At 41.4% G+C, this 18,674-nt stretch overlaps 1 protein-coding gene across 9 annotated transcripts in view; it reads right to left on the minus strand.

Annotated features, from left to right (window-relative positions):
• Window positions 1-18,674, minus strand: part of LOC108401765 (TLE family member 1, transcriptional corepressor) — an 81,912-nt gene that overhangs the window by 38,886 nt on the left and 24,352 nt on the right. For 3 of the 9 annotated variants that reach the window (XM_073228697.1, XM_073228695.1, XM_036991377.2), the window contains 4 exons: window positions 16,123-16,185; window positions 14,524-14,628; window positions 2,326-2,530; window positions 1,578-1,594 (listed from right to left, as the gene is read on the minus strand). In XM_073228697.1, coding sequence (XP_073084798.1) covers window positions 1,578-1,594; window positions 2,326-2,530; window positions 14,524-14,628; window positions 16,123-16,185 — 390 coding nt within the window. The remainder of the gene's footprint in view (window positions 1-1,577; window positions 1,595-2,325; window positions 2,531-14,523; window positions 14,629-16,122; window positions 16,186-18,674) is intronic. The other 6 variants (XM_073228700.1, XM_073228696.1, XM_073228699.1 and 3 more) reach the window with 4 other exon arrangements.

Below are 18,674 nucleotides of genomic sequence, written 5' to 3' on the forward strand. Positions count from 1 at the left end.
AAGGCAAACGTCTCTTCATCATTCCTGACACTGGCATTTCAGAGCGGGACATACTGTGGTACCCCTTTCTACCACTTGGTGAAACTTCCTCCAGTCTTCTGTCTTCTAGTATTTGTCACCTTTCCTCAGTTGAGAAAGGGCTTGTAATGTGTGTGCCTCCATACTTCTAACTGCAGATAGGTTTCCTATATTGCCTTACAGATAGTAAGTGCTCAGTATATACATAGTGATTTAAGGTGAAGCAGTGGTACTGAGAACAAAAACTTAATTTAGAATAGTCCCAAGTCTAGAATGAGCTCAATAAATTCAAACACTTAGCAAACTAACGATCTGGCCTTTCCAAACAGCATCTTTTGCTGGTCCAGGATTAGGGTTTTTAATCTTGATACTCTATTGAATGAAAATGGCAGAGAAAGATAACAATCTACAGGGACACTGAAACAACAAAATGTAAAGGTCACCTCCATCAATCAGTCAGTTTTTCTTAAGTTTGTACATTGGGAGTAGGGGATTTTATTCCTAAGCTATAATTTTTTCTCTTCCAACATTTTCCAAAGAAAATTCATAGTACCTAAGAATTTTAAAACTAGCTACTCCATCCTTTTCACCATTGCCGTTTTCCCCAACACATCCTGACACATGAAGTACACCAAGATCTGTCTCAAAGATGATTCCAAAAGGAGCTACTATCCTACACAAAAAGATGGGGGAAAAAACCGAAACTATTCAAACTGAAAAGACATGTATCTTGGCCCCAAACTTGTAACAAAGAAGTATCAGGCTGATTTAAACTCTCAATATCCCAATTTTTTACTATATTTAGATTTAAGATGGTCAAAATACTGCCATGTTCAGAACAAAGGAGGCTGAAAGGAGACAAAAACTGTAACTGAAAAGGGGCCAATTTCTCACTCTGTTTGCTCCACCACATCTGAAAGATGCATTTTAGAGACATATCCCCTTAGGTAACTGGCAAACACCTGTACAGATCAAATGTCCAAATGTAAAATGGGTAAGATTTACAGTAGTGCATAGATGAACTCTGTAAGCACAGAGCCCCCGTCCACTAAATTTCCTGTTTCGAAGCTCACTCAGACACTCAGTTCTTTAGTCTAAAATAAATATAAGTTCACACTCCAAGAACAATTATGGAATTATGGGGAAAAAGATAAACACCCAGATATAGAAACCTAGCAACTAAATGCATTCAGAGGATGAAGAAGGGTCTGGGTGAAAATAACACTTACTAATCAATTTCACACTCAGAATGCAATGATGAACACTTTTAAAGTGGGTCTGGGGGCACAGACAGATCAAGTGTATTTCCAAGTGAGTAATCACAGCACACAGCTTTGCCTACAAATCATGTCCCTTGTATCTAACACAAGTCCCCCAAATTATTTTTTAAAAAGGGGGGAGAGGGAGGGAGTCATATGGAAAAAAAAGAAACACCAGGTCACTGAGAAAAAAGGCAAAATAAAATGGGTGTCTATGCCTGTATTTAAAGAAAGGCAGTTTGGGGTGCACTGCAGGAAGAAGAATGTGTGTTGATGTGCAGCAGGCATTTGAGTACTTACTGTGCCCGGTTCTCTGTCTGCTCCCGAGGTTACCAAGAAACGCACAGACATGCCCGTTCAGACACAGAGGCAAGAACAGAAATAAAAAAAAGGGGGGAATAATTAGAACACAAGCCCCAAACAGTTTTAAAAATGGCTTTTATTTATATAAGACATTGCACATTCCTAATACAGTGATTTCCTGAAAATTACAGTATTTTGTAAACATAAGATTTACAGTTTAACCATACACAAAGCCTATTTTTTTAATTTCTTGACAGAATAAATTACTTTTCTTCAAAAAAATTAGTCAAGTGCAATTTTGCCCAATATTTAATGCATACTAGAATTAAAGCCTATGAAACTAAGTAGTAACAGATGCAATTATCAAACCTTTCATTTGAACACATTCACTTTCAAATTTAACTTATTTCGCCCCATTTAACAACATTACTTTCTTTGAAAATTACCCAATTAAGCAGTTAACAGTTTTCCATAATATGGTACAGGCCACTGGCATTAACTAGGCAGTTGCCAAGATGTCAAGATGCCTGCAATCTAACGAGATCGAGAAATCTACAGATGCCCACGTTAAACCCTGAAAACTTCCAGGGAGAACCGTGTTTCAGTGGCCAAGCTTTGTGACAGTTCCTCTTAGCTCATTTCTGCTCTCTGTATAGGCTGGGGCTTTCTTTAGCGGTGCACACAACTTTGCAGCACTGTATGAGTGTCAGGACAATGTCCTAATCTGGCTTGCCCGGCCGCTCACCTCTGTGGTGCTCTGCATCGTGATGCTTCTTGTCATCTTTTATTGCCAAGTGAGCCTGCCCACTCAGAGCACTAGACAGCGCCAGAAGGCCAGCGCTGCCCCCGAGGGGCGGGATTCCAGGAGGCTGAAGTCCTGAAGGGTGAGGCGTGAGGGGCACTGGGGGTCCATGGCCGTGAGAAAGATGCTGTGCTTGCAACTGCTGCTGCTGTGGGTGGTGGTGATGGCAGGAGAGGAGGAGGAAGAGGAAGAAGAGGTGTGGTGGCGGCGATGACATCCAGGGGAAACGGAGACATGACATGAGAGGATGGAGGAAACAATAGGAGGTTCAACATACATGCGAAGGGAACAGAGACAGAAAGAAGAAAGGGAGAAAATGTGATTAGCATTTTCAGTTCATCAAACGCTTTCGTCTACTCAGTTATCTCCCCATCTTCCTAAAATATAATCCTCAGCCAGCAGTGTCGCTTTCTGGTGCGACTCACCCTCTGCAGGTACAGCTGTGTATCAGGAGGAAGTCTCCTTAAGTCAGTAGCACTCGCACCTTAGGTCCGTCTCTAAGCACCTCCGGAGGTGAAATCTGGTATGTTACTGACGCTAAGACGCCACAGCTTTAAGACTCATCATGATTGCCGGAAGGTTAAAATAAGGGAGGGCACAGCTGTGCGTGATGTGTAGATCCCACATACAGCAACTACACTTTACTGGTCAGCAGTTCCTAGGTGACCCCCTTTCACCCATACCCTTGTGTTAACTACCACAATGGTATGATGAGACAGAACTTAAGCATTATCCTTAGATAACAGGACTCAAGAACTATCATCTCTTAAGAACCCCGCCTCCCAGCCAGCTCCTTGTGAGTCCTCATTTCATAAGACCCTCCCGGAAGTGTGAGAACTAATGGTATCTCCAGTTCCCAGCAGGGACCAAGGCTCAAAGCAGTGAGGACATGGCCAGGGTACTCCCATCAGGGGTCTGGGGGTACGTCCTGTAGGAATCATCACCCTTCTGGCTGCGCTCGATGATGTCCCACCAGACACAGAGGGAGACCCCAGTGGGCCCGAAATGCCATAGCTGAAGAAACCTTAGACATGGAACTGTGTTTATCCCTACCTTTCTCCTGAGCCCCACGCCCTGAGCCTTAGAGGAAAACACCAGGACCCAGAGAGGCCAAGAACCTCCATGAAGAACACACTCTTGGCACACAGGCGGGACTCCCACTGTGGCCACCCACGCCCCCATGCCCAAACGCCTCTGCATCTATCACTTAACTCATTACAGAAGCAATGAATCTGTTCACAATAAAAAGTATTGTTGGAATCATGTATTGTATCTAAGAGCATGTTATAGTAAGTGAAAAGGTATCTAAGAAATGGCCCCTGCACCATAAATCTGGGACATTTCAGCAGTCCAACATGAAACTCGATTTGATGAGACAGTAAAAACGATTAAAGCTCAATTTCTAAGGTGTAATGTTAAAAAATTCTTAAGATTCTGATTTGTGTTCACTTCTCTGGGACTCAATTACTCATTTTATTTATTATCCCCTTGTGTGCACTGAATATATTAAATCTTCACACCAGATCTTCAGTGATTTCCACCCAGACAGACCACTGATCTTTAATTGAATCCTAAACATGCTTCCCACTCTCACAGCAAGAGAAAGCAGCAGAAATCAGGTGTTGACTGTTGACAGTCTTTTACAGTAAATTTTCAACCATGTCCAGCATCTTTTAAAAAATCTTTAGGAGCCAACCTTCTCTTTAAACTTCCTTCCAAAGACAGCCCAGATCTAATTAGAGGGCAACTGGAAAAGGGGGAGAGATCAGCACTGGCAGCATCAATAGTGTTCCCGGAAAGTATTTATAAACTACTCATTCACCATTTGAGATCATGATAACAATTTTCCTTTAAGCAGAAAATCACCTTCCTGTCATCCCAGACACTAATTCTTGCTCTGTCACCTTTTAAGAGCTCACCAATCACAAGACATAAAACTGAGGAAGCTGGCTGTGGCATCACGGTCCACTAGGCATGCTCATTAGCACTTAATTAGGAACTAGACACCTGCCATAAGAAATGTGCTCGGAGAAGGATGAGGAACAGGTCTGCCTACCAGCAATTACTATCATTACTTGGCGAGTAAGAGCTATGTCCGGCTTCTGGGGGGGAATGCAGTGATGCATACACAAGCACGCACAGCGGGGTAATTAAGCACAGCACTGATTCCAAGATGAGAGAGGCCAAGCAGAGGGGAAGGATTTTAACTACAGGGTGGAGAACAGCACCCTATCACCCTCTCTGCCTGCACAGCCCGCTGCCCAAAAATCCAGAATGGACAGAATGGAGGTAGCAAAAGACTTCTTCAGAGGTGGCATTTTATGCTAGAGCAAAGGCACGCGCAAGTAATATTCAGATACATAAGAAGGAAGTAGAGATTTTCTGTCAAACCCAAGTTAGTTTTTGGAAAGATGAACTGGAAAGCATCCTCTGATGTATTACTGAAATAAAAGACTGGCTTACATAATAAAGGGGCTTTGCCACAGCTGTGAAGCTGACCTACGAGGTTAAAGCCAACATCCAGGCTAAAAACTATTAACGAGGATATCCAACATTCTAACTGACCCTGGGTGACCACCCCCTGCCCCACCCACGCCACTCTGCTCTGGCTTTCCAGGCCCCTTGAAGGAACAACTGGCTATCCATTATCAGAAGCAACTGGAGTTCCTCCATCCTTAGCTTGGCCAACCTGAAAGTCACTTTTTTTTTTCCCTAAAAGCAAAATCCTATCTAACTGTAAAGAACACTGTGTAGCAACAGCATGGCTCACAACTATGGAGGCTGTAGATGCAGAAATGCAGATGCCACTGCCTTAAACCTACTTCTTTATCCTCCATGCAGTGCCCCTAGGTGGTACTCTCATTTCCATTCTGAGGCCTCAGCTCAGCACTCCCCTGAAGCAGGGCAGTGGGCTTAATGCTCCCATTTCACAGATGAGACAGTGGCTTGGCATGCGGCTCAGAGCCAAAATGGGCACTGCCAACCTTTTGTTTCCTACAACAGCATCTCTCCTGTGACCCCAGCAGCCTGGTCATATTCATGAGGAGTTACAGACCATGTTCTCAAGCATGGGGAAGGCAGAGAGGGTGGTCTCTTTATCCACTGAAGACCCCCTATTTCTCTCTGCTCCCAGGTAAGATGCTCTTCAGGGCATATACTACTGCATACATGGGAGATAATCCACCTATACCATTGACATTTACACAAAGATAAATCCACCTTCACCATGTGGCCTTCACAGCTGTGACAAAAGAGTGCTCTCTCTCTCTAGTCCCCACTCCCCGCACCCTGTCTTTACATCTGAGAAAGGAGGATCTCCTGTGCCCATTCTCTTCCAAGGAAGAGTGTAAAGAAAAATGAAGCCAAAACATAGAGCTCTGGTTTCCTCTCAAAAGAAGATACGTCACAAATAAAGGTGTCCTTTCTAAGAGAAAACATTTACTGAAATGAATAATGGCTCACATCTAAGACAAACAACTCCAAAAGGGCAGCCCACCTGCCCCATGTGTCCTTGGAAGAACATTTTCTCTCAACAAGGTTTACCTGAAACAATCTAAGCCTGTGACCTTCACCAAAAGGAAAAAACACGAATGCTACTTTAAAAACATAGTTTTGAACAAAAGAAATCCTGACATGGCATTGCTATACTGCCAACAAACACTCAAAAAACCCAACGGCTCTGCCAATTAGGGAAATTTGCATGCAGTGGTCCTCTGTGGACCGAAACTTGCACATACTGATGGGAAAACTATGAAATGTTTCTCAGTGTTAACAGGGGGTGACTGGGGTGCAGGCAAGGGGAGGAGGGAAGTGATTCAACCTTCCATCCTTTATTACCTTCCACTAATTAATAGACTTTGTTTTACATTAGTGCCTACGGATTTATACAGCCAGAACACACAAGCAAAATGGTTGTAAAGCTATCAGAAAAGCCATTTTTCACAACCAATGATGGTTTTTATCCATAGAGGTGGTTTCTCAGGCTTATTAGTCTACATCAGTGGTTCTCAAATGGCCAATTTTGACAACCCCCTTCCCCCCACCCTGGGGACAATGCCTAGAACATTCACGGTTGTCACTCCTGAGGGAAGGAGAGGGTAGAGTGTGTTAAACATCTTAAAATACACAGGACAGACTCCCACCACAGAGAATGAACAAACACCAAATGTCAACAGTGCTGAGGCTGAGAAATCTTAGTCTAGATCAAAGGTGGAATTCTGTACAGTTACATTAAAATTCATGTTCTTCTACACCAAGTGGCTTGTCAAATTTTTGCTAAAAAAAAAATACGTCTCTACATTCAGTTGTTCACTATCCTTTCAATGCCATCACATACCTTGTCACAACTCAAAAAAATGATCATCTGCTTTCTAGGGCTGGCTGTAACAATTTCAAAATTAACAACAACAAAATAAAAAAACCTTCACATTGCATAAAACAGTTTGGGAAAGCTACCCTGGGAACGTTTACACACTAGGGTCCTGGCACCTCAAAGATGATTCTGCAAAGGCTTGGGTGGAAAGAGGAAGTGAATGCACTCACTTACCCAAACAATTTGAATAGGTTGGGAGTGAGACAAGTAAACACCCAACCCTAAGTTAATGATAATGAAAGCCCTCAAGGAATAAAGTAACCTCATAGATGTCAAACAACAGCCACACTTTTAGAATCTTAATTCACGTAACCTAGTGCGGCCTGGGTCAATTATGTTACTATAATAAAATTGCCTTTGCTGTTTATGTTCATTGCTTGAATGTAATGGTGCAGTGGTTTCTACATTTTTTGTTTCTAAAACAGGTGTAGCACATGTTTGTCACCATGAAGCTAACCTTAACACCTAGAAGGGGCAGCCAGAATGAAACAAAGGCCAACACCCACCTCCTTAACCTCACTAGATGCTAAGATGCTAGGCCCTTTATCACCAACCACCAAACCAATCTCATCTTCTGAAACTTAACCTGCTTTATAAACCTTAGGGAAAACTATGTCACACAGATCACAAACTGAATCCAATCAGAACTAAAACCAGGCCCCAAGGCAGCATCTCTAATGCTAAAAGCTAGACAGTAAGTGGCATTTGTAGCATTTGGTATTTAAACATCTTTAAAGGGGGGGAAATGTGAAAAGTAGTATTTGTGGACAGTTCTCTCCAAATCACTCTTGATTCCTGCTGTTTCACTGTTCTTTAAAATAGTCAGCTCTTATCTTGGGAGAGTGCAGAGAAAGAAAATTGTAAACAAGTGGGAAAAGTGGGAAAGAGCTGGTGGCAGCAGAAACCAGAAGGACACTATAGGAATTATCTGAAAACCTCCCATTACGTGAATGGCCTCTTGCGTGAAGAAGGGCAGGAGTGACAAACAGGCAGAAACTGCTTACTGGGGCCAAGAATTCTCAAGCCACTTCAAGACAGTTTAAAAAAAGAAAAGAATCCATTGAAAGGCTCTATCTCAATGCAGAAAATGAGAAGATGGAGACAGAACTGATGCCTGTATGTAGGCAGACACCAGGATGAAGGCCTAAAATTCTGAAAAGGATCTGAACTCATCTTTCTTCTTTCTGCATTTCAGCTAATCCACACAAGGCCCACTCATTCTGCATGATCACCACCTGCTGGTCCAAACTGCCCTGGCTGATTGTTAGAGTTCTGACAAGGACCACATCTGGTACTTGAAGGTCTGAATCAGATTAGTTTTTCTTTTTCTTTCTTTCTTTCTTTTTTTTTTTTAGGGGAGCAGGGTACAGGCTTTTATTTAGAAATAAAGTGAGAGGACAGAGCTCCCAGCTCATGCCAGGAGGGGACAAGAGAGTCCCCAGATTAGTTTTTTAAAGAGCCATGTTCATTTCAGAAGATCCACTTCCAAAACCTCTCCAAAGTTTTGATGAGAAGATGCTCATGGGAAATGCAAATCAAAATCACAAATGAGATACCACTTCACACCCTCTAGGATGGCTACAATCAAAAAGTGGACAGTAACAAGTGCTGGACAAATGTGGAGAAAACTGGAATTCTTATCCACTGCTTTGGGAAATAGTATCTGGCAGTTGCTCAACAAGTTAAATACAGAATTACCGTATGACCCAGCAATCCCTCCTAAGTATAGACCTAAGAGAAAAGCAAACATGTCAACACAAAACTTGTTCACAAGTGTTAACAGCTGTGTATTCATGATAGCCAAAGATGTAAACAACCTAAATGTCCATCAACTTATGAATGGATAAATATATTGGTATATTGATACAATGGAATATTATTCATCAGTAAAAAGGATTCAAGCACATGCTACAACATGAATAAACCTTGAAAACGTTGTGCACCTTGAAAGAAACCAGACACAAAAGGCCACATACAGTATGATTCCATTTATATGAAATATTAAGAATAGGAAAATCAAAGAGACAGAAAGATTGGTGGTTGCAGGAGCTGGGGTGTGGAGGTCAAGGAAATTGAAAGTTAACAGACACAGGTTTTCTTTTCGGAGTGATAAAACGTATTAGAATTAGTAGTGAAGATTGCACAAATTTGTAAATATACTAAAAAGTCGCATGCTTCAAAGAATTATATACTTTAAAAGGGTAAATTTATGGTATGTAAATTACATATCAGTTTTTAAAAATGCATAGGTGTAACTCCTAAAATGAGGTGTTCTACTTTCTACTCTCAAAAGAGGAAAAATATTATAATGTCATCTTCCAAGGAATCAAGTACAAATCATAAGAAAATATGTGGGGAAATTAAAAAGCAAACAATGCTTCAAACAAGTTTTTAAATTAACTAAAAAGTACACCAACTGTTCATTCAGAAGAAGCCAGACATTGAAGCCAACCAAGTCTTGAGTTTGCAGAGAGATACACCTAATTGTACGCTCAGTGAAAAAGTACAACCACGGGAGGAGGGTGCATAAAAGACTTCTTTGTAGTATTGTTCCTTCCCTTTGGAAAATTAACAGAAGGGCTGGACTATTAGAATTTTAAGTGGATGGTATGTCACTCAATGTAAGTTAGTAGAGCTCGATGATCCACACTTGTAGCCATTTCAGTTTCTCCTCTTGGTAGCAGGCTGTGCATTATTCTCCTAGGGCCAATTTGTTTTATAAAGAAACTTACAGCTGGGTTATTGATGGGCTTTCCAGGGATTAACTGCATACTGGTAAAGGGCTAACTTCATCCTCTTAAACTTCACACACTACAATCCAATAGATAGCTGACAGCTACAGCCAAAGAGAAAAATAATCCTACGTTTTGCTAATCCTTAAACTAATCATCTCAAGCAACAATGGGGATTCCTTTTCTACAACTCAATCTCTTAAGGACGGAACAGCTCCTTCTACACACACATTAGGAGTTTGTGTTCACAGCCACCCCCTACAGACATATACATATTCAGACACTACAAAAGACCCTGTACTTCTTAATTTCATACTAAAGCACAGATAACTATAAGTTTGTCTCTGAAGCAAAACAATACACAACTGACCAATAACTAGAGCCCCACAGGCCTTGACAGAAGTTATATTCATAGACAAGTCAGACGACAAGTAAATGAGAAGGGAAAAACAAGGTCACCTACATTAACTCTAAATTTTTTGAATTTTTGGAATTCACAAATACTATGAGAGACTGCCCCCATTTTCTTATAGCCAGCACAGTCAGCACTGAGGCAGCAACGAGAAAGCTGGCATTTCATGGTGTGGGAAGGACAATCCCCACTGGTTATCTGGCCACCTCCTCCCACTCTCCTCTCCTTCCAACGAATGCCACCACGATGGTCCCGGAAGCCTCTCAGTGCCAGCAGGCGCCCTGCCCCCTTCCTCTCGGCACTGAGTGAGTAGGCCAACCGTGCCTTGTCTTCAGTTTTCCTTGTCAACTCTCTCTCCATCTGTTCGCCAAGCTTAACTTTCCCTGTCAGTTTTGAACATTTTTAAACTTTGTGCATCAGAAGTTAAACAGCAGTACTTTTTCACTGCTGTGTCCTTTTTAAAGGTTATGCAGGACAACATAACAGGAAAGAACCTGGCTGGGTCTCATCTCACACACCAACACCCATGTAGCCACTAAGAAGACCAAGGGGGGAGGTGACCCGCTACTCAGAGCCATCACCCATCACAGGGGCTTGGCCAACGGGGCCCACAGATGTGTTACAGGACTTAGAGAAATCGAAGAGAGAAAAGACTAAAGTGCAGTTCAGGGAGTCAGAACCGCAAGTCCAGTGAGGGCCGCGAGCCAAGGTCTTACCGTGACAAAGGCTACGTGAGGGGGATGGTATTATCCATCTACCAACAGAAACACTGCAGGAGGTTAACAGACTGTACGAGGTCACAAAGCTAGTAAGTGGCAGCCTAGTTTCTTCCTCAAGTCCATCTGATCCTAGACCCATGAAGCTCTGTCCAAGTAACAACACAAGCACTCTTAAAAAGACGAGCACAAAACTCCATTAGGTGGGGCAGCAGGTACTTGGTTCGAAGTAGATATACAACTATGCCATTGTTTTCTTTAAAAAGGAAAACTGCACTCAGTTGATAATTTTTTTACTTTTTATCAAGAAGCAACCACCTTTCTTTGGGTGTGGTAAAGTACAAGTTCCTAAGGGGAAGGAAGCAAGGTGCAACTGAGAGCAGTGTGGGCTCCAGGCTGTGCGCACATGCCCAAACATCACACCACATAGTACAGATCTGTGTGACTCACTACATTCGATTATACCTCAATTTAAAAAGCCCATGTGTGTACAAATCCTTATGTATCTGTATCTAAGTATGTTCACTATATGTGATATAAACCTGATTAAAAGATAACATTAATAATTTGGAACCCCAATCTCAACTAAAATTATTTAGCATCATACAAGTAGAAGAGAGAGCTTAATTCTAAATTTCCTCCAAATAATAGAGTGCAGAGTGATTTTAAAGGATCCTTCAATTTTCCCTGCCTTATGGTAGCCATTAGCTAGTCCACAAAGTAGTATATCATTTAATAATCTATTATGTTTTGAGCATTTTTAGTAGAATTCCAAATTTAAAAAAAAATCTGAGGAATACTGTTTACTGTTTAAATTATGGAGACTATCCAGATGTGGAGAAAAATCAAGGTCTTCAATGAACAGGTTCCCTTCCCACAATGAACCTGTTTTCTAAAGCACAAATGAGCAGTGTGTCAAACCAAATACACCCTGGGCCTATTAAGATCACTGCATTATTAAATACTTTTTGTATTGTTACAAGAGCATAACATGCTTAACAGCAAGAATTGATAAAAAGCAAAATCAAACAGCAGGGCAGCAGTTACTCTGCCAATTATCAAATTTGCTATCAGTCAAAGCTATTATAAAAACAGTGTAACAATAATGTTTCAACAGTTTCTACAAATATCAAGTATCTAAGAAGCTTATCTTTCTTAAACACCTATGTAAGTAATCTCTATAAGTTGAAGGCAGGTGCTGTGGTGAAGTGTTAAAATTCGATAGATCTATCAAGATATGAGACCTAGGATTTTGTATGCTGGTGGGAAATGAGCAGCATTAGTTCACTCAACAGGGAAAAAAATATCACCTGTCTCTCTACCCCATAAAAGAGCAAACACAGTCCCGGGACACAAGCTGAGCTTACCTAGAAGCTTGGTGTCCTTGAGAAGATTTAACTTTTTCCAGGTTTGCTAAAGAGAAATATCTTTAGTTCTGTCAAGCAAGCAGTAAGCTCCTTGATTGTACCTTAAAGGGAATGAGAATGTTTCGGCTCATTTGCATTTTAAAGGCTACTTCTTCATGATCTTTCACACTTGTAGTAGATGTCTAAACCGTTAAATTACTATTTCTTTTCTTAGCCTGAAAGTTGATGCAGATGAAGAGCATGGCCTCCCCCATTGTTCCTCACCCTAAGTCGGTCCCTGAACAATACTGACAGCTGCTATCAAACCAGGCTACGTTTACTCTGTGCACAGCTGCTGCTTGTACGAACAGACAGCCTCCCAGAGCTTCCTCCCCTCTGGGGAGACAGGTTGACATACTGCATGTTCAATGAAGGAGTGCAAAGGTCCACTGAATTGTCAACCCAATTTTATGCTACTTCAATTCTCCAGGATGTGCACAATTCTTTTCAGTAAAAATTAAGCATATGCCAGAGCATGAAACTTACAGTGCAGGTAATTATTGATCACTACAAACTTTAAAAGAGTCTTCTGACATAAATTAATATACTGATCCAAAAATCACAATTATAAAACACACACATGCTAGTAGTATGCTGAAGGCGTGCAATTGGCCTGAAGTCTTGTACTGAGCCCGATCCACTGATTTGGGTTATTGATGGTAGCTATCAGAGCTAATCTGCCTTTATTATCTCAACATGTTTCCTGGATGAAAACCATTCATAAAATTAGCGATTCCTCTGCCCTTCTAAAATGACTTGCTATTTTTATTTTCTGATTCAACTCAAAATGAGTACTACCTACAAACATCTGGTCAATACAATTTCCTCCCTTCTGATGTGTAGGATGGAGCAGTGCCTTTGAGAACTTAAAATACAAATTTTACCATCAAGAAATGTTATGTAAAAATTCAGAGCCTATCAGAAAACAAACATGTTCCACAAAGTTTAACTGGGTACTTGAGAACTGCTTTGCATATGTTTTCCTTTAATCAAAACAGGCTTTTCCATCCTCATTCATTTGGGTTAAAAAATTCTGTGCTCGAACTACAAGTACAATTTGCTATTAGTCTTTGCTAATCAAACACGGTACATGCAAACGTACCAGTGAATATTTGATCTTTGAAATAAAGCAATTCATTACACCAGGAAAGGGTACAGAAGGCAGCCCACAAATGCAGATGTAATCGTGTTTTTTGTTGAATGTGATTAGAGAATCCACTAAGTAACAGTCAAAAATGTGATCCTAAAGGGGGGGAGAGACGCAGAGCCTGGATCTGGGGGGAAGAGGAGGAGAGAATTGTTTATGCAGAGCTAAACTGTCAAGTGTAATAAAGCAGCTTGAATAAAATTTAAGCTGAAAATCCACTGAAGCTCCCCATTTCAGGGAGGAAAAAGCTATTAAAAGGAAATGAAGGTCACCCTCCCAGTTTATTTCACCTAATTGACTGCCAATAGCTTACCACTGGCAGCCGACTGCAGATCTGCAATGGAGAAGCTGATGAAAGAAGAGTTTTCAAGCTGAGGCTCATTCTTTAATCCTCCTTGGCTCTTGTGTCTTTTCTCCATCTCCAGTTGGGATGTAATTTTAAACCCTGATGGATTAACTGGTTCCATTGTTTGGGGCCCTCACTGGACTATGGCACTCTTAATCCTACAGCAGCATGTCTAATTATCATTACAAAGTGTCTGAGGGAACTATAAAGACCAGCAGGGCATCTTCTCACAAGCAATTAACATAAATTGATAAATGAGTGATTTGAATCCGCTCAAGGCACTCACATATGAATAAAATCAGACAGGACCAGTCCCGTCCCTTGTTTGAGCTACTTCTTTGCCTTAGTGTGGAAGGGCAGACTACAGGAGAACCATCCTGCATCCTGCATCCTGCAGCGGGGGATGAACTCAGGCAGAGGATGGACGGCACATTCACCAGGCTCATTAATGCACAGCAAATGACGTGACTGACAACCCGCTGCCACCAAGGAACACTAACTGAACTCAGCCCAGGGGAGCAGAAACCTGGTTAAAGGACATGGAGCTCTTTTCATTGGGATGCCATCTAAAATTTCAACAGAGGCACCAGATAAAAAGAGCAAACAATTATACAGATTCTAATGCCCTAGAAAGCATAAGGGAAAAAAAACTAAGAGAACAAAATGAAATGGTAACTCCAAAACCTGAAATTATAAAACAGAAGCCAGGAAAGTATTTAAAATCCTAACCTACAACTTTTGCTTGACTAATGCAGCAAGGGTGGTCAAAGTGTCACAGGAGAAACAATATTTATTTTCCCATTGAAAATACTTATTTTTCTTCCCCTCCTAAAATCATTTCTCCTACCATCTTCCTTAGGCTAGTATCTCCCTTCCCCTACACACCTCAGCATTCATGAAACCCCCTTCCCCAACCCCTTGTCGAACAGGTCAATGTCAAGCTACACAACATTACAGAAAGAGAAATTAAGCCATCAAATTAATAAGAAATGAAAGCTGGTTATACACACTGTAGGAGGTAGACCTGGTAGGCCACGTACCCCGATGATGGCATTCAACTCTGCCATGGTCACCTGCTTGGCACGTTCGACAGCCTGGGCCACTTGTTGTTGGTGCTTTGAAAACAAGGAGGAGAAGAAGTGTTAGCAAAGCGACCAAGAACTTCACTCTACCTTCCAAGAGCAACAACAAACAGGCGGATGCCACATGGAACGCAGACTGAAGCCTAACACAGATTTAAAAGCCAAGTTCCTCGAGCGTACATTATTTCACAGAACACATGTACAACAGGAAAAGGAAAACAGAACAGTGCTTCCCATATTTCCAACCAACACCCGTCACCACTAAACTTCTGATGGAAATTTTTGGCTCAAAATGGTAGGAAGTCAAAAAAAAACATATAAAATGGTAATTGGAGGCTTCAGAAAATAAGTACTACTAGGATTTGGAACATCACCCTGGTTCACAAAAGGAGCTTGCTCTGACATGAGCAGGGAAACTCCACAGCCATTTTAAAACCTTCATTTCAATACTTGAAATTTAAACATTAAATCCTCCAATCACTTTTATCAATAAATCTCAAGCCACCAGTAGTTTTTGCTAATTTTCCTCCTTCTTTAGCCTTTAGGTTTTTCATCCTCCACAGCGGAAAGGAAGGACATCCCCCACCTTACGCTCACTGGCTTGCAAACACCCTGCATACTTTGGGGGGCATGAGACTATACAGTGGAGACCAGGATTACTTAAGTCTAACAAACAACTCGATTCAAAAGGCCAAAATCTAAATTGTAACAGCAAGCACAGGTTATGCTGGAAAGCCTGCTATAGTATAGTAAATAAAAGCAGAGATAGTGCTATCCAGCATGGAGCAGTAGATGCCAGCTACAACAGACAGCTCTGAGTCCAATAAGCTTTTCATTGTGTCTCAAGAGGCTTCATCCTGTACACACATAAAACACAGTTCAGCATTTATTAGCTTGTATCCAATGGTAAGGTACACTTGAAGGCCAAATTAAAATACACTGCTTTTGAGTTCATCTGGTAGATTACTCGTATCAAAAGCTTTTCCCTCTCAAGATGTTATGGTCAAACCTTTATGACTTTGTAACTCAATAAAATAAATGTCTTGTATGACTGTAAGTTAACATGAACACTTAAAAGAGTATTGGCATTCACTTCCTCCAAGGACAGCACTAAGTCAACCAGACTCGATGGACAAATACATGAAATGCCTGCTTTCCATGGTCAAGTCAACCCTGATGGAACCATTTTTCAAATGCAGTGTAAGAAAAGGTCCCTGGATAAAGGACACTTGAGCCACCAGTAGCTGTCAAGCTTACACTACTCCTCAAAGAAAGAAAAGCTCTATGTATGATAGTCATTTTGCAGTTTACCACAGAAAAAATTAATTTGAGGTTGAGCTATCGTCACCACTTCCACAGTGTGCCCTCCGATCTGTTAGAGGGAATAGCAGGGGGTTTACACACTTCAGCTGTAACAGATGTTCTTCACACTTGTTCCTTGTGATAAAATTAACATCTTAAAACTAGCTAATTTGCAAACAGAGAAGCAACATAATTGCACTTTAACAGCTGAACAGTTTTACTTACTTCCTGAGACAGAAATGGGATGACTTGGGCACAAATCGTATTCAATCTCTTTGCGATTTCAGTCTGTAAAGACAAAGCCATATAAATGTTTAGTATATTTCATAATCAGTTCAGAAAAATGAAACTTCATACCCAATACTTTAGACCTCCACTACACCTCACACTCGAGGCCATATAAAATTGTTTTTCCAGCCTCTGTAACCCTTCATACCCAATAGTTTAGACCTCTACTATACCTCACTCTTGAGGCCATAAAATTGCTAGCTTGAGATAAATAGGTATCAATCCCACTCGCAAAGTAAGACATGACCGCACGCTTTATTGGTCATTTAAATGAGAGATAATGGGTAGTAAATGAATCAGAAAAACTATATGGTTTAAGGCTATATGACTACTTAACTTGACGACTGCAAACCCTGTCATCTGCTTATTCAATCATGGTGTACCGTGGCACACCTATGTAGTCAGAGCACATGGGCACCGGAAACCAGTGGAGCAGGAGCACCGGCAAAGATGAGGTCTAGAAAGAGAGACAGAAGGAGCCCCAAGGACACCTTTCCCACTGGCCCTAACTCCTGCACAAGTGGAACAGGACTGCATTTTAATAAATCAAAATTTCAAACAGGCCAGAAAACTGCTAAAATAGAACTTAAGTCCCGAATGAGTCAAAGTGAGATGTTCTGGGTATTTGTGAAGTTTCATAATTTGGCATCAAGTGCAAAGACCTCACTTACAGAGACCACGGTTCAGGTGAACATAAAGTGTGTCTTGAGTGTCTATGGCATGGGCTGTTCTAAGGAAAGCAGGTTAAATCCGTGCTTAGCTCCCTCCAGAGTCACAGCAGTCCCTCTGCTGCAGGGGTACAAACTGGCCAAGGGAGGGAGGAAGGACAACTCTGCTTGCAGCTCAGGGCACGATCCACCTGGCCGCCCCACCTCCAGCACCCCGCAACAGTGCAAAGCTGCTCTGCCTTCCTCTCAAGATCCAGTTCTGCTTTAAAAATAACAAAAAAGAGTCACTGAAAAGAGTGCCAGCATTGACCTTATTTACTTCATCGTTTTGTCACTGCTTACTAATGCCACCTCTGAGTAAGGCAATGAAAAGGATCATGGGAAGAATATTATGAAGCACCCAGCCCGTGCCCTTGGGAAACAGAAAATGGAATGAGATAAAGTAGAAACCTCAGGAGCAGTGTAATCAGGTACATAAAAAAGAGTCGCCTTTTATCCTCTACGGTGATTCTAGTTAAATGAGCAACACGGCTTTGGGTTTTATGGGATTGGATTTAGGCCAACCCAACTCAGTTCTCCCTGACCACCAAGGAGGTAGGGTTACAGACCAACCCTTAGAATAAATGTACTGAAAGGGGAAATGACTGGTATGGAGAGCAAACCCACGACCTTGATTTGACCAGTAGGGCGAGCAGGTCTATGCAAAAAGGGTGCAGCTGTACCAGGTGCAAAAAACAGAACTCAGCCCCACCCAGTCCATCTGATCACAGCCACCCACTCAAGCAAACTCAAGGTCATGGCACTCCTAGAAAGTATGGGCAGGCTTCCCCTTTCGTTCCAACAGAGTTCTGCATTATATATTTGGGTATATATAAAGGAGTAGGGATGTCTCTTAGTCTCTTAGATCCTTGCTCCCCATTCCCTGTGTATCACCTTTCCCCTTCTCCAAAATTCACACATAAGATTTTCTAATTATAAAAATAATACATGCTCTTACGATTAGCACACATAATGAGCGGTGAGGGGAACACAGGAAAGGCAGTATATACAGAGAAGACAAGTAATGATTCTATAGCATCTTACTACACTGATGGACAGTGACTGTAATGGGGTATGTGGGGGGGACTTGATAATAGGGGGAGTCTAGTAACCACAATGTTGTTCAAGTAATTGTACATTAACGATATAAAAACAAATGATACATGCTCACTTTAAGCACACATGGTATTATTTATGGAAATATAAGAGAAAGTTAAAATAACCCTAAGTCTATCATCCAGGAATGGCCACAAGCAACATTTTGGTGACTTTACCAACAAGCATCAGTCCAGGTCTCATTATTAATATTTGCACAGCCCAGCATGAAGAGATACACTTTTAAACCAAGGGGTCCCATTATATACACTGCTTTTCTTTCATGTGTCATTTCCACTGAAAAATGTGTCATGGCACCCTCCCACTCAATAAATACAGATATGAATAAGGATATCACCAATAAATTCCACTACACACGCACACTGGTATTTAACCACTTCAGATTTCAGTGGGTATTTATGTTTCATCTAATTTTCCATAATTACAAATGCTGTGTTGAATAACCCTCTACAGAGACCTCTAAAAGGAATCCCTAGAAGGGAAACAGCTAGGCCAAAGTGTATGCATATTTTAAACTGTAATGCATGCTGATAAACTGCACAGAAGAGAAGCTACCAATTTATAGTGCTGCCAGTCTATAAGGGCACTTGCTCTCCTACCCAGTGTCAATATTGGGTTTTGTTGACCTTTATGTAGTCTTTATCCATCTAACAGATTAAAAATGAC

The sequence above is a fragment of the Manis javanica genome, chromosome 2 (genome assembly GCF_040802235.1).
Source record: "Manis javanica isolate MJ-LG chromosome 2, MJ_LKY, whole genome shotgun sequence".
In the NCBI taxonomy this organism is placed as follows: Eukaryota; Metazoa; Chordata; class Mammalia; order Pholidota; family Manidae; genus Manis; species Manis javanica.